Genomic DNA, 16,857 nt, shown 5'->3' with positions numbered 1-16,857 from the left:
TAAATATAAAGGCATTGTTTGAATATTAAAGTGTAAAATATCTATACCATGTAAATATAAGCATCATAAAATTAGTATTTCTATATCAGGAAAGTAGATTTAAAACAAAGGGTATTGTCAGGAATAAAGAACACCGTTGTAATGACAAACGGACACTTAATCAAGAAAACAAAGATCTTGGGCCTCTCCTGCTGGCGCAGTGGTTGAGCGCTGGGCTGTGAAGCTGCCTGCGGCTTCTGCAGAGCCGGTTCGATCCCTGGCCGCCGGGGACGGTCCCACATTGCTCGACAGACCTCTCCTGTCTGTCCCGCTGCTCCCCTCAGCAGTGTATTTCATCAGTCTGCCTGTTCTGTTCTCCGCTCTGGCTCTGGTGAATTCTCTCACCCTCCCGCGCTTCTGACTGTACCCAGTGCTTGTATAAATAAATAAATAAATAAATCTTAAAAAAAAAAAAAAAAAGAAAACAAAGATCTTAAGTGTCTGTGCATCTTACAACAGAGCTTTAAAGTATCTGAAAGCGAACATTGATGAGAACTAGACCTACAACCATACTTAGAGATTTTAATACTTTTCTTTCAGCACATGACAGAATAAACTATCAATAAGAATAAAGATTTGAATAATACTCTCATCAACTTGATCTAATTGACACATTTAGATGATCCAACAGTTGCAGAGTATGCATAATTTACAAATGAATATTCACCACGGTATATTATGTGCTATAGGGCCATATATGAAATTAAAAAAATACCATTTAGAAGAGCATCGAAACATAAGATATTTAGGGATACATAATTTTTTTTTTAAATGTGCAAAGCTTTTTTGCTAGCTGACTATCAAGTTTACGTGAAATTGTGAAAGATAGTGTTGTGTCAGGCAACACCACACTGACAAAGACACCGGAGTCGTGGAGCAGGCTGCACAAGGCAGGATGCTGCTGAGAGCAAGACCCTGTCCATTTTTATTGATAGAATAATCATAGAGCATCAGCTATGTGCGTTAGGAGGATAAGGAGAAAAGGATGGATGAAACTCAGGAATGTTATCTAGGGCTTGGGGGACATGAGTGCTGACCATGTTATCAGCTTGACTATCAAGTGTAATCGAAACTAGACCCCAAACCACCGGCCATAGTCCTAATCTTATCAACAAGGCATTCCACTGATCATCTTCTGGGGTCCCTTGTCATACATCGGTCCTCTGCCCCCTGGGCGTTCCCAGTCATACCTCATGATGTATGAGTCAGGAGTAAGTTTATGCATCCGTCCTCAGTCCCCTGGGCATTCCCGGTCATGCCTCTTGATGCATACCCTTCCCAGAGTGATCAAGCTTTCTGCTCTTGATAGATATGAAAGGCACCTTGTAAGGTTTGGCTCATATGACCGTGACTAGACAGTTCTGACCTTTGTATAGGAATGCAGTACTGCAGGTGACCATAATGGTGGCTGAACAGGCCTCTTAAGTCTAGCAGACCCACAATACAGAATAGCTAAAATTATCTTGGAAAAGGACAAAGTTGATGGATTTACTACCTTGTTCAAGAATTACTAAAGAGTTACAGTCTTCAAGAAAATATGATACTGGAATAAATAGATCAATGGAACAGAACAGAATCCAGAAATAGAATCACATATGAAAGGTATATTGGTTCTCAACAAGGTGCCAGGGAAATTTAGTAGTGAAAAGGACAATTATGTCAACAAATATGATCAGATATCTATGTGAGAAAATATTGTCATTGTATAATACATTTGTAACATTTATTTATGACAAAATGCAATTTTGCCTTTATGTGATCCATGTGCTGGGACATAAGCTATGCATCTGTTATTGCTATACAAGTTTTCTTAAACGATAGAAATCTTTGTATAGTAAGTAAACCTTGTAAAGGAGCTGCAATAACATGGAAGACATGAGGACATCATTTAGAAAATAGTTTGAATTCATGAAATAATGCCATATTTTCTGGATGATATAATTAAAATGACCTGCTTTTATGATGCATTTATTCCGTCCCTGTCTATTCATAATAGGAAACATTTCTAATTTCATTTATGACCGTATTTGTAGGACCCTTAGCTGAGGATGGAGGAGCAGGTGCAAAATTTGAAATCTCATAAGGCAATAGTTGAACAGCTTGTTAATTTTTCCTAAGGCTCCTTTTTAGATCCTGAGGAAGCAAGTTCACACTGTGTCCTCAGGTGTATGAGAGCTGGTGTTATGACTGAAGGATGATAATCAAAAAGAGAACTTCCTGCCCTAAGAAACTAAAATGCAAATGTGATTAATTTTTGAAAACTTTTTCTTACCACACTGTGAGGTTTGAAAGGGGTTTTTTGAGGACAAAAGATGAGGTTGCTATGTGGTTCTAACTTCCACATCCAGGAGGCTTTGTAACTGGGTAAGCCTTGATATTCCCCAAGGAAATTCTGTCTCCTATTGATTCTAGAGGGTCAAGTTGCTGCTGGGGTAGCAGCATAGTTTCTTTCTTGTCATTCCAATAGTCTAGGAAAGTCCCCCAAAGCTGGGACAGAAGTGCCCAAGACAGATAAAAATTCTCTTCTATATGGAGCTAGAAATGCACTGTAAACGCTACCTCTTTATTTCTTTTTTCTATCTCTGTAGTGTTTTGTTGTTTAGTCTGTGCAAACAATGACACCTCCATTACTATAATGTTACTTGAAACTTTCAAGTTACAGGAGGGTCAATTAGATTACATTTCTCCTCAGTTAAATAATAGGCCTGAGGATGCACTTACAACACTGTTCCTGCAGGTTACTGTTGCAGGTCATCCCTTAGAAGGGTTACATTTGCAAGCGGGTAATCTCAACCATTTTGTGTTTGTTTATAGTTTGCTGTTTATGGTGTACATACCAAGGACCAAGCTAAGTACTTACATTATCTAATGTAATCCTTATGACACCTCTCAAATAGATACTTTTATTTATTTCCACATTTTACAATTAACTTACTTTAGGGGGTGATAGAGTTGAATCTAAATGCACTTCTGAGTCCATAAGAACAAGCTCCATGTTCCCTTACTGAGATCAGAGTATGACATCATCCTAATTTTACCCCCAATCCTGGGTACCTTTGTGTACCTGCCTGTGTATTTAGTATCAATCCTTTGCGTAGTGTAGACAGAAAAACTGTACTAGGCAGCACAGGCTGAGACAAAGCAAAATACAGGAAACTGCCTTGTCTTTGATGAGCCTTTTCATCTAGTTATGATGCATGCTAGAACTATCTGTGGAAATTTAATAAATACTGATGACAGGAATTCTGATTTAATTGGTCTACGGTGAGGTCTGGGGATCAGGGTTTTAAGAAACTCTGCAGGTGGTTTTAATATTCAGCTAAGTTTGAGAATCACCTAGTTCAAAAAAAAGAATGCCGTCATGTAAAATAACACCAAAACCATCACAATGCACAAAATGATAATATTCTGAAATGTATATATTTCTCACCTCATTCCACAGAGGATGTGATATGGCTAAAAAATTCTCGCTACAAAATGAATTTCAGTGAGGGCCACAGAGATAGGCTGGGACATGCGAAGTCGGTGTAGAAATAATTCAGCTACGTTTTATTTTCCTGATTTTGGTTTGCAAGGTGCAGTGGCAGATTTCAGGAGAAATAGTTCTCAGGGAACAGTGATTGGTCCAGGTACTGTTTCTAGGTAGCTCATTGGTCCAAAAACGGTTTCCAGGCAGTTATTAGTCCAGAAGCTGTTTCTAGGCTGTTTAGCCAGTGGGTTGCCTTGTCTCCAAGGGTTACTCAATCTACAAAGTGATAACGGTTTCACAAGCTTGCTTGGAATAATAATTTTTTCCCCATTACAGAAGCTTATTGAGGAAAATACCAGTGTTTTAAGGATGACTCATAGACACATTGTACATTGCTTTGATCCAGTCTCCCTAAGGGTTATGAGTTGCTCATAAGGCAGAAGCTTCCTAAATAAATTTTTCACAAATTAAGGAGTGGTTGAAGGCATTTCATGAACAACTTTCAGCTTTTAAAAGGGCAACTCAGTTCAGTTCTAAGTACTGTAGGATGATTTCCTGTCTTTTCTTTTTCCTTAAGAGTAGATGAAGCTACTCTCAGTTTAATATTGGTAAGGAAAAATAATAATGTAAGAAATAGTGGTGTAATAATAAAGAAGCCTGAGAAAAAGGGTAAGATCACTGTGATTCTATCATGTTAATTTATTTTCATATTTGAATATTCTTCTAATCTAAGGTCAACATTGTTTGGGCGATGACATGTAAAATTTAGGATTTGACTGTCTAATCATGTATTTTAAATGGTCCTATCAGTTTTTAAATTTTATAGTAGCTTACTATAATAGCTTTCAAGTTCTTTGAAAGTAAGATAACAATTTATGAGCATATTTTATATTTTTTAGCTTCAGATTCAATGAGTATTTTTGAGTGACATACACACATGATGGATATTCAGTTTATACAATTATTTCATCTCAAAAATAACCACAATAATAAACATTTAGGAGAGACCACATTGTGGTAGGGCTCTGTTCTAAGAACTAGAGATATGATTGGGCAGAAAACAGACAAAATCCTCTTTCCCTGTAGGAAATGATATGCAGTAACACCCCTGGCTGACCCAGAATCTTCTGTGTGTCCTTTGTTTACACACATTAACAATTCTATGAAGTAGGTACTATCAGCATCCTTATTTTATGGGAGAAGAAACTGGTGCACAGAGATTATGTAACTTGCTGAAGGTCACCAGTTAGTGAGCGTGAGGGCTGGGATTTGTGGCTCCTAGACTGCTTAATGGTATGCTATTTTGTTTCTCTGTGCATTAGCTCATTTCTACTTACTCTGTTCACACAAGGATTCAAAAGTTTTCCTTTTCCTTTCTTAAATATTTTCAATTTTCACTTCAAATACTTAATTCCTCCATAAGGGAATTGAATAACAGCCAATGCTTTGAGATTATAGGGCAAGGAAAATAAGATGACATATTTTGTTTTGTGTACTTGCAAAAAATTCTTCATAATAAAATGGCAGGTAGATAATATCAAATTAGCAAGTGATCTAAGGAAGCAGTTCCCACCCTTCTTTGCAGATTAGAATCATCTGGAGGGATTTTAAAATACATGGACACCTGAATCTCATCTCCAGGAATTCTGAGTCAGTTGCTCTGGAGTTGGTTTAGGCATCATTACTTGGCTAGTCTGGGACGCTGGCAAAGTGATAGAATGCATGAAAGTCAGATACTTATAATCATAGTCATTATTAAAACATAGGTTTGAATGAAATTGGGATGGGTTAAATCTCACATCTACCATTGTGTGTGATTGTGAGGCCAGGACTGGCCACAGTGCAGGTTTTCTAAGATCCCATGCAAACCGGGTAAAGGAGGAGTCCTGGAGCCCTCAGTGGTTTTTGCAGGTCTTTTATTGGGATTTACCTGGTACACAGCAGGCAGGGGCACTGGGGGGCTGGTAGGCTGGGGGCTGGGAAGCCAGCAGGTCTTCACCCTGGGCTCTCCAGCCTTCTCTCAGCTTCTGCTTCTCTTGCTTCTCTCTTGGCTTCTCTTTTGGCTGCTTCTGCTCTTCTCGGCTTCTCCTGGCGTCCCCGTGACACCGCCCTTAAAAGCAGTCTTAGCCCAGGTGAATCCCATCTACCTATGCCCACACCCTATTCAAGGTGCCCGCCATCAGGCATGCATTCAGGACCGCAAGGATCCATCATCTATCCTGATGGCAGGAGAGCAGAAAAGCCTGATACCTTTTACCTTACCCTACAGTGATTAAGGGAAATTTTCTGTAGGGGAGGAAAAATTTTCTTATACTCTCTTAATGATCTCCAACTGGGCCTGAGAATTAAACTAACATAAGATGAATGGAGAAAAGTGTACATATTTTATTAAACTTTTAGGTGTACATTGGGCCTGCATAAAATAATGAAGAAGGGACTAGAACAAGAAACATTTATGTCTTCTAGACAAAGAAATGATACATTTGTGAAGACTTAACAGGACAAAGGGTCTGGGCTAGGGCCAGCAAGTTGTGGGGAGTGACTAGGTGCTAGGGATATAGAAGTGAGGACAACAGATCGGGATCTTGCCCTCACGACACTACTTTGGATATATTTTTTAGCATTAATAGCATGTTTTTTCTCGTGGTACTTTATTACTCTGCCCTGTAACAGATCATCTGTACCTGGAGGCCCCTCCTTTACTGCCTGTAAAGGCAGGATAGGACACAGTGCAGGTTTTCTAAGATCCAGCAGACCGGGTAAAGGAGGAGTCAGAGTCCTCAGTGGTTTTTTGCAGGTCTTTTATTGGGGTTCACCAGGCATATGGCAAGCAGGGGTGCTGGGGGGCCAGGAGGCTGGCAGGCCTCCCAGCTCCCAGCAAGTCTTCACTCTATCTGGGCTCTCCGGCCTTCTCTGCTTCTCTCTTGGCTTCTGTTCGTTTTCGGCTTCTTGGCTTCTGCTCGTGTCCCCATGACGCCGCCCTTAAAAGCACAGTCTTGGCCCAGGGGAATTCCATCTACAGCTGCCCACACCCTACTCCAGGTGCCCGCCATCAGGCATGCATTCAGGACCGCAAGGATCCATCATCTATCCTGATGGCGGGAGGGCAGTAAAGCCTGACATTTTCTTTACCCTACACTGCCCTTACTCTCTGTTTCTCCACCATTTGCCCCCTCCTTTCCACTGGCAACTTATATTCATTTAAATGTAATTTATTAATTTTTTGTTATTTTCTTTTGTTATCAATTTTTTTAATGTTAAAAAAATCCCTAAATCAAACCCTTTGACTTCAAGTTCCCCAACAGTCACTGCTTTAGCTCCTCGCTCCCTTGGCTTCACAGCAAGTGGAGATACTATCTGTTCTCATTGTCTCCACCTTCTAGATCATTCCCCATTCATGCTCCAGAGTATTCTCATCAGCCTTTTGTCTCCATTACTCAACAGACATTACCCTCAACAAGTTTGCTCTCTCTTTAAAAACCATCCAGTGATTCCAAATTTAATGCAGAAATAATAACGTCCAAAATTTTTAACACATACACATACACACACACACATACACACACAAAGTCCCACCCTATAGAACTGTGTGTTGTTCCCCAGAAGCACCACACTTGACTGCCAGGCAGTGGGGGCTGTGAGAGCCAAGTGTGCTTCTCTTCCCCCTCCCGTTTAGCGATGTCATGTTGGAAGTCTAAAGCCAGCATTGGGAGAGTATTTACATGAAGGACATTGGCCAAACTACAAATTAGGGTGTTCTTGCCTACCCTGGGAGAGATGATTGTTAAATGTTCCCCCCCCCACACTTTTGCTTGTAGACCTTTGCACACATGGTTCTCCTCATCCCATCTTGGCTCAGCTTGAATAGCACTTCCTCCTGGAAGCTTCTCCTGGCTCTTCAAGAGTGGAATATTCTTCTCTGTGATTCTGTGGTGACGTGGACAGTACTCACTTATCATACTAGTTTTTTCTTTTCTTTCTTTTTCAAGTTTTACTGATTTGCCAATCATTCACATGGCTACATTATTTTGGAAGGACAACTTCATGCCTCCGTATGTGCACATGCTTTACTCCTGGTCCACCAAAGTACAGTCTTATTTGTATTCTATACTGGCTATGAAAAGTTCTTGAGCTCAGGGGCCTTGTCTTGTTCATTGCTGTTGTTCTCCACCTAGGATAATGTTAGGTACATAACAAGGTGCTAAATCATAATTTAAAAGTGAATCAAGGGGTCTCCCTGATGGTGCAACCTGTGTTCCTATATTACTTTTATTTCCTTATTTCTCCTAATAAAGTGATTCTAAGCTTCTTCATCTTCCTTCTTTCTTCCTCCTTTATCTACAGCAAGCACACACTCCACTCACAGATTCCTGCTCACATTTAACCACGAGTTAGAGTAGGAAAGCAGTGTGTGAGGTGGAAGGAACTTGGGATTTAGGATCAGTAGATACTGACTGTGTTTCTGTTTGGCAAAACCTTTCTGGAAACTTTGTCTCTTCATTTGCAGTGGGGAAGATGATATCTTTCCTGTCTTATTCACTAAGTTTTTGTAGCATTAAATTAGTTAACAAAAAAGGAGAAAATGCTTTTTTAAATTGTAAAACACTACATAGAGGAACTGCAAAATCTCTCAAATTGATTTTAAGCACTGCTATATTTTAATAACTTCTTAGCAAGCAAGTGGAATCTGCAAAAGATAAAAGAATGTTTCAGTATGGGGAGGGTATAGAAATTTAGTGGTTATTTTTGGGGGAAATAGGATGACTTTCCTATTTCCCTATATGTGATTAGGTAGAGATTATGGCTTCAAATAACAGAACCATAAATGATCAGCTTCATATACGATATTATGAAGGAAATGTGGAGTGGGGAAAAAACACCAAATGATCAAAGAAACAAATTATATATATACACATATATATACACATATATACATATATATAAAAAACAAGTTTCTTTTTCCTATCTGATAGGCTTCAATTAAGCTAGAAGCATAAAATGATGTCACACAGAGATCAATATGAAGCAATAGAGTTCCTTTCTAATGGCCACCTACCAGTGAATATCTCAAATCACAACCATAGCTGTTTGCCCATCTCTTCCTTTGGGGATATCTTTCCTTTGTGCATGTTAGTGATTAGCTTTCCACACCAGGAAGGTTATAAGGTATGGTCCACCAGTCTGCACCAGATGTCAAGCCCACCAGAGAAATACCGAAGTAGAATGGCATTTTAGCAAGCCTCCAGGGGACTGCGTCCATTGAAGTTTAATGTGTACTGCCCTAGGAACTATCAAATTGCTTTTCAAATAGAAAAACAAAAAAATCAGCCTCACAGATGGTTTTCACCCTCCAGATCTGATCCACAAGGGTGGCAGAACTTGGCTGAATCAGAGCAGAGATTTCCCAGGGCTGTGGCCTTCCAGCCTCACACATCACCTTGCTGTGGGCTCTCCAGCCAACTGGCTGTCAGGTTTCGGGCAAGTCACTGAATCTCTCTGAGCCTGTTTTCTAAGCTGTAAAATGGAGAAGGAGCAGTGTCTCTCTCACAGAACTCTGAGGATTCACTGAAATTGGAAAATATGGACACTTTTTTTTTTTTTAAAGATTTATTTATTTATTTATACAAGAACTGGATACAGTCCAGATGCGCAGGAGGGTGAGAGGATTCACCAGAGACAGAGTGGGAAACAGAACAGGCAGACCGATGAAATACACTGCTGAGGGGAGCAGCAGGCGAGACAGGAGAGGTCTGCCACGCCATGTGGGAAACCCTCACCGGCTGGCCAGAATCGAACCGGCGCTGCAGAGGCTCAGCTTCATAGGGCTGTGTCAACTGCCTGAGCCACCAGTGGAGGCCCAGAAAATCTGGTTACTTTGTGGAAGAAAAGTCACAACTCACACTTAAGATTTTATTATTCTTCAATGAAAAGGCCGACAATGTTCCATATAATGTAACAGCAGAAGTAAACGTCTCATGGCATACAGAAGCAGATAGATATCTTGTATCTTTGAAAACCTTCATGCTTTGATAGTGATGCTTAGAAAGCAGTTATTTATTTTTCCTTCAAATCTTTCACATTTTCCAGTGAAGAGATGTATGTAAGCTACACATTAGAGATATCTTGCTAGCCACTGTTAAACTGACTTTTGTTATTATGAATTTGGTGAATTAGGGGCAATTTAACCTTTGGCATAGGTACACACGTTTGTAATTGAAGAACCTGATTCACTGACCGAGTTTCCTGTCCATCCAAAGCAGTGGCCAAAGGGGTTGGGTTACCTGGTTTCTAGCTCCATCTAGTGGTCTAGTATGGTTTAGTTTTCAATTACAGAGAATTTACTGGGAATTCCAGTTTTCTCTTTTAATACAAATAGTACATCTGACTTCTCTATTCAGGAGAAAATTTTCTTTCTTTCTTTTTTTTTTTTTTTTAAAGATTCATTTATTTATTTATACAAGCACTGGGTACAGTCAGAAGCACGGGAGGGTGAGAGAATTCACCAGAGCCAGAGCGGGGAGCAGAACAGGCAGACTGACGAAATACACTGCTGAGGGGAGCAGCGGGTGCTCCAGGAGAGGTCTGTGCGCCATGTGGGACCCTCACCAGTGGCCGGGGATCAAACTGGGGCTGCAGAGGCTGCGGGCAGCTTCGCAGCCCAGCGCTCAACTGCTGCGCCACCAGGGGAGGCCCTCAGGAGAAAATTTTCAATATACACACTTTATTTTTTTAAAGATCTACTCATTTATGCATACAAGAGCTGGGGTACAGACCAGAGATGCTGGAGGGGGGTAGGGGGTGAGAGGATTCACCAGAGACAGTGGAGAACAGAACAGGCAGACTGACTGAAATACACTGCTGAGGGGAGCAACAGGCGAGACAGGAGAGGTCTGCTGCACCATGTGGGTTGCTCCCTGGCTGGTTGGGGATCGAACTCATGCTGCAAAGGCTGCAGATCGCTTCATAGTGTGGTGCTTAACCCCTTGCGCCGCCAGGGAGGCCCTATACACACTTTAAATGCTGCTTATTATAGTTAAAGTGATAGGCTTATGATTCCTGGAGCTGGTCAGAAATTGGATACATTCATATATAGAACAGGGTGTGTTCTTGTTCTTGTCTTCACAAGAGTGATCTTTGATGGTTCCCTCGTATTGTAGGTTCATTTTGTTATCATAATCTGAAAAAATCTATCGAAACATTGTCCAGTCATGTGTATTTATTTAATCCTTTCTTTGAGCCTGTTTTCTTGTGAATGGAGATATTGGATATTACTCCAGCAATCTACTCCCTTATAATGTGTAAGAGAGGAACAAGCATAGGTGCCCCCAGAAAGGGAAGGCCTGAGCAATATTCTTTCAACATTATAAGAGGTGCCCTTCCCCCAGAGTGTGGCCAAAGAGTGGAAGAGCTGCTAGGCCTGAGGGAGCCATGTCAAGGTCAGTGCAAGTCACAGGAACACATTATCAGTGACACGATGCCAACCTTTTCTTTTGTCTCTTTCTTCGAGATGTGTTGTCTGAGCCTTAGAACCAAGATATAATTCTAGGTATAGAAATAGTGGCAGAGAACTCCAAGAAAGCCAGAGCTGGAATTTCCTACTGAACAGTAGTAGAAATGCCACCCCAAAATACACTGCTTTGGCATTAAGGATTATTTTGAACTGATTATTTTTTGATGACCAGCAGACACATAGGAGAAACCCTGTAAATAAAGTGGAAGTTAACTCTTCTGTAACAGAAATTTTAACTTAGAAAATCTCCATCTGTAAGTATGTTTCCCTCTCTGTACCTTGATCTATATAATAAACCTTACCCTTTACTGTGCTTTTCCTGGTAACCTCCAATAACTCTCCCATCTCTCCCCTCCAACATCTTTCTTTTGTCTTTGGTTGAAGATAATCTTTTGTCTGTTGTTGAAGATAAGATTGCTTGGGCAATCTTGGGGAGTTAGAGTTTCCTGGACATCTCCCATGCACACATAAGTATGCATACTAATAAATTTCTGTTCATATTTTTTTGTGAAGGTGCCCAAATTAGAGCACCCCAAGATTTTTAGAACGGGTCTCTTCAACACTCCCTCTACTAGCATGCAGAGTATTGTGAATGAAGAGTAATGCAATCCCTTGAAGCTGAGGAGAAACTTCTGTCATTGCCTAAGTCCTTTGTCCTTCCCTAATGAAGGTGATGGAAGTTTAGAGTAGAAACATTCAGAGGGAAGGTCTCACAAGCACAAGAGGTGGGGGTAGAGATAATTTATTAATAAGTCATTAAACCAGCTATTGAATTTTCTAGGAATCTAAGATCTAAGGTAGGGTCAAGGATTATCTGTTACAGAAAATCAACCCAACCTGACCCCAAAGAGATAAAATTCCACATAGGAATGAACCCTTTCACCCTAAAGAACACTATAAAAGAATACCCCTTGCTCTGGCAAAGTGCAGCAGCTCTCTGCCTGTCTGTATCTGTTCAGGTGCCTCTTTTTTCCTCCTCTCTTTTTCCTAATAAATCTTTAAAACTTTTCCTAATAAACCTTTGCCTGTTTGTGTTATGCAGATGTCTTTAATAAACTCTTCTGTGCTGATGAATGGGACGAATGAATGGGAATGGGAAACTCTGCCAAAATTTTTCTCAGAGGGACCCAAGAACCCCAATCATCTGAACTCCCACATCTGAATCCCTTCAAAGGAGAGATCATCTCACCCTAAACCTCTGTCCTTTCCCTAATCAGATAAACAATCACTGCTCTACCTTATATGACATAGAAGAATGTAGTTTGAGACGTTTCATTCAGTTGTAGGTTTATCAGTGGACATGTCTTCTCTAAGAACATCATCTCTCAGTGTAAGGATGAGGTAACCCCTTTCCTGTCTGTCAAGTAAGGCCTCCCCCCTCCCAATTTGATGCCCCAGGTCCCTAAACATAGGATAAATATCTGATCTGAGCCACTTTTCTTCAGAATTTACAAACATATAAACTCTCCAGACATATGTTATTAAATTGATTTTCTCTTTGCTAACCCATCTGAGGCTGTTTTGATTACTTGTCCAGTCTGAGAAGGACCCAGAGGGGTACAGTGTTTTCCTTTGTGCCCCCATACACTTGTTAACTTGTCTTTTATCATAGGAGTCTCAGCTAAGAAACTCAGAAGTTTAGAAGGAAAATAATTTTCCTCCTCTATACCACCTATTTAGCAGGAAGGGTATTTAGAATAAAAATTAAGTGGATTTATAGGAATAAAGAGATGCAAAGGGGAGCAAAATTTGCCCCCCCCCCAAGGATGCATGACTTAAGACAACATGAATTTATCGTTTCACATTTTTGGAGGTTAGAAGTCTAAAGTGTAGTCAGAGCCATGCCATCTCTGACAGCTCTCTGGGGAAATCTTCCCTTGACTCTTTTGGCTTCCGGTATTTGCAGGCAATCCCTGGCATTCTCTAGCTTGTGGATGCCTTGTGTGTCTTTACACTTGATCTTAACCAAAAGGTGGAGAAGCTGTTTTCTGTGTGTTTCCATATCTTCTCCCTTCTGTGTGTGATTGTCTCTATGTCCACATTTTTCCTTATTATAAAGCACCAGTCACCCTAGTGACCTAATTTTAGCTTAATTACCTCTACAAAAATCCTATTTACAGAGGGTCTTTCCTTCTATAAGCTCACATCCTGAAGTGCTAAGGGTTAGAATTTCAACAAATCTTTTGTGGTAGACACAAACCCAGAACAGGATTGAATTTATACAATTTAAGGTACCCTCTATAAGATTAAGAATATAAAATTATAAATATTTAAGCCTTGGAAGGAATTTGTAAAAATAAGAAGCCTCATCAAACATTCTCTGGTTTATAAACATTAGAATAGCTGTTGGTAGGTATGAATTTAACTATGGCAAAGCCACTGGTATGAATTACCAGGGGAGGCATACAAGAGAGTGAAAAGCTACTTATTGTTACGCATCCTGATCTGAAGTACAATGTGAAGCTGGAGCTCTCTCAGACATGAACATCTGGTTGGGAAAAGTGTGATTCTGTTGTTTGAGGATTGCTGCTATTGTACAACATGAAATCAGTCAACAACTACATTTGGTACTCAGGCAAGAAACAGCAATGGAGTTTGTCTTTGTCCCGAACCTGAATTTAGAATGTAATCCTCTGTGTTTCCACCTCTGCTATAGACTTAACCTACCATGGTCACCTGAACTTTTCCCACCTACTGAAGTTGATAAGTACAGGCAAGAGGTGGAGATGGTGGTCATCAGAACGAGAAGGGGAGCTGGACACAGATAGCACCAGTTTAGTCTCTGCCAGCGAGGGAAAACTGCGATTGATCAAAAAAACTAATGTCCCTTGCTGACATTTTATCAAATTTTGGGAAGCCAGATAGGACATCCTTCTGACCACCCTGAATTGCTGGCTGTCTGAATTAAAAGGTTTGGGCCCTTAATCAACCATTGACTGAGATGCTTGGATCAGAAGGCTAAACTTCACAGCAAGGCTGAAGGGGGACTGTTTAGTCCCACTCTCCTAATCTACTCTCTTTTGTAGGCAGGAGGGAGCTATAAGGTCCTCCTAATCTGTAGGCACTGAGGATGGAGAGGGCATCACTGGGCAGTGGACCCTGCTGCCTTATAGTTACCTACAGTTGCTCATCATCTTATGACACCACTGGGAAGCTCTCCCTGTGCTTGGAACTGAACTCCTTGGGTGACAGCATGTGTGTAAAGACAGTCTCCAAGGAGAGTCAGTTCCAAAAGGGGAAAGTGCGGTATTCTTCTAGGACCAGGCCTACCTTTCCACCCACTGAAGAGATTTGGGGGATCAAACACTTCACCACACTGGGCATGTTAGAACTCTAGTCTGTGAGCAGAGGAGAATTGGGCGCCATTTAGGCAGAGACTGGTCTGCAAGGAAATGGAGTCAGAGTCAGAGTAACGTTTTCACCTAGAGGTCTCAGCAGAACACACAAGAAGTGTGATTTCTAACTTAGGCTCTCTCAGAGAGACAACCATTGGACTCTCTCTATGGGAGAATGCTGGATCTATTGGAGGTGCTCCAGGTATTCAGGTATACCATCTACTCTTTAAAATATACTCCCCCGGAGCCAAATAAGACATAAGTGTGAAAAAATAATAACAGTACAAAGCACAACAAAGCAAAAACAGACAATTATAAATCAGAGACATTCTGCAGGGGAGTGGGAGGGAGGAGCACAGGCGACTGAGGTGATGATGGTGCACGGGTGCATTGGTGAAGGAAACTCTGTGGGGACTACACCTGAGGGGGTGGAGGGGAGCAAATATTGTTTAAAAATGAACATGATGTAAAAAAATATAAAATAAAAGTGAGATTAAAAAAAATATACTCCCCAAACCTCATGCTCTTGTAGTCGAACTAAAGCATTGGATTAAAATGAAACTGCTACATTACTATCATGGATGATACCATGAATTTGCCATTATCCATTTTTACAGTGAATACTACTGGGGGTAACTAAAGACGATTTACAAGACAGCCTTTATAAAAGGCTTCCAGTGAGACGCAGAACATCGCCACACAGTGGTACTCCATTGGGCAATTCCTGCCTTTGCCAATTATAGTAATTTTGACTCACCCTCCCAGACGCCCAAATACGCTTTGAACCTTTGCCCTAGAAATATATAAGCCAAACCTCTTAAAAATGCTTTGGGATTAATTTCACATACTTCAAAGATCCTTACAGTTTCTCTAATGCTCATTTCCGAGATACATATCAAAGCGCACTCTCCAAACTCCCTAACAAACTCAGATCCGGCGTGGGTTTGCGTTTTCTGGGATTACTAGCCGCGGTCCAGACGGGAAGACAAAACACCCCGAGCTCCGCCGGGTCCGGAACCGGAGCCGGAGCCACCGCGCATGCGCACGGCCCTTTGCGGGGCGGGGCGGGGCGGCGCGGGGCGGGGCGGGCGCCGTAAGACCCGCCCCACCATTTTCCTTGGCCTTAACTCCTTCACGTCCCTCCGTCGAGTTTCCCTGCCTTCCCCTCTGACCTCGGAAAGAAGGGGGCGGGGCCTCTGGGGGCGGAAGTAGCTGTGCATTGTGGGCTCGCCCGGAGCGGTGGAGTGGATCCTGAATGAAAGTGGCGCGCCGCCCCTGACGTTAACGGAGTGAGAGCGGCTGGGATTACGACGCCACCCCGGATCCCGGCGCTTCGGACCTCTGGTGGCGAGCAGCCCGCGAGGAGGCGGCGGCGGGGCGGCCGGCGGCGGCAGAGGGGGCGGTTCTGCGTGGCCCCAAGACATGGCTCACAACAAGATCCCGCCGCGGTGGCTGAACTGTCCGCGGCGCGGCCAGCCGGTGGCAGGTAATCCAGGTTGGGGGTGTTCGAGTCCCCGCGCGCCGGCGGATCCGGGGGTTACCTGCTTGGGGGGCGCAGCTTGCTGTGCCGGTTCGAGGACCGAGCTGTGCTGGGTCGAGGGAAGCTTCGTGATGAGTATCTGGGACGTGGACTGGAGCGGGTGGGCGGGGGTCCTGGGCACTGTGCAGGGGGAGGATTGCGCGTGGGGAGGTGATGGACACACGGTTTGTGTGGTAGGTGCTGAGAACCCACAGATACACGGGTCAGTTCGGTGAAGCTTAGTCATGAGTTTGTCAACCTTTCAGGGTTCTCGGAAGGGGAAGGGACAAGTCAGTCTGCGATGGAGGAGGGCTAAAGAGGGGACGAGGCAGTTCTTGAAGTTGGAAGGATCTGCGCTGAGACGAGGTGTTGGTTTTTTTTTTAACGACTTACTGTTTTTTTTTTTTCATCTTTATTGAGTTTGACATGAAGTCAACTTTCGAGTGTACAGTTTGGTAAAATTGGACTCCACATCCGATGAAATAACCATGAAACCGTCACCAAAATCAAGAGAGTAAACATAACCGTTTTTTTTTCTCGGTTTTTTTCTGTTCCTTTATAATCCCTCCCTCTTCAGGAACCTCTGGTCTACTTATGGCACAAAAGATTAGTTTAAAAAAATTAAAAAAAAAAGGCAACATACGGGATGTACTTTTTTGCTTCTTTCAGCATTGTTTTGAAATTGATCCTTGTAAGTATCCTTGTAAGTTACCCTTTTTTATTGCTGAGTAGTATTGCATTGTTATGGATACACCCAGTGTGTTTATCTGTTCACTTGGGTTGCTTCCCATTTTTGACTATTACAAATGAACTTACTGTGCACGTTTGTGTATAATTCTTTGTATGGGCATACACTTTAATTTTTCTTGTGCAGATATGTAGGAGAAGAATGGGTGATATAGTAGGTGTACATTGAACTTTTCAAGAACCCTCCGAACATTTCAAAAATGTTGACATTTTATGTTCCCACCTTTAGTGTACGAGG

The 16,857-nt window shown here is 41.9% G+C and overlaps 1 protein-coding gene across 4 annotated transcripts in view; it reads left to right on the top strand.

The window, feature by feature from the left end:
* RNGTT (RNA guanylyltransferase and 5'-phosphatase) overlaps window positions 1–16,857 on the top strand; it is a 296,605-nt gene that overhangs the window by 43,797 nt on the left and 235,951 nt on the right. Inside the window, exon 1 of one of the 4 annotated variants that reach the window (XM_037520092.2) lies at window positions 15,457–15,839. The exons of 1 other annotated variant lie outside the window; for it this stretch is intronic. In XM_037520092.2, coding sequence (XP_037375989.1) covers window positions 15,776–15,839 — 64 coding nt within the window. In that variant the 5' untranslated portion in view covers window positions 15,457–15,775. Of the gene's footprint in view, window positions 1–15,456; window positions 15,840–16,459; window positions 16,564–16,857 lie in introns of those variants that run through there. 2 more of the 4 variants (XR_008553280.1, XM_054699027.1) reach the window with 2 other exon arrangements.

The sequence above is a fragment of the Talpa occidentalis genome, unplaced genomic scaffold (assembly GCF_014898055.3).
Source record: "Talpa occidentalis isolate TD23 unplaced genomic scaffold, MPIMG_talOcc4v2.1 talOcc4.2, whole genome shotgun sequence".
Classification (NCBI taxonomy): domain Eukaryota; kingdom Metazoa; phylum Chordata; class Mammalia; order Eulipotyphla; family Talpidae; genus Talpa; species Talpa occidentalis.
This window is presented reverse-complemented; position numbering and strand designations above follow the sequence as displayed.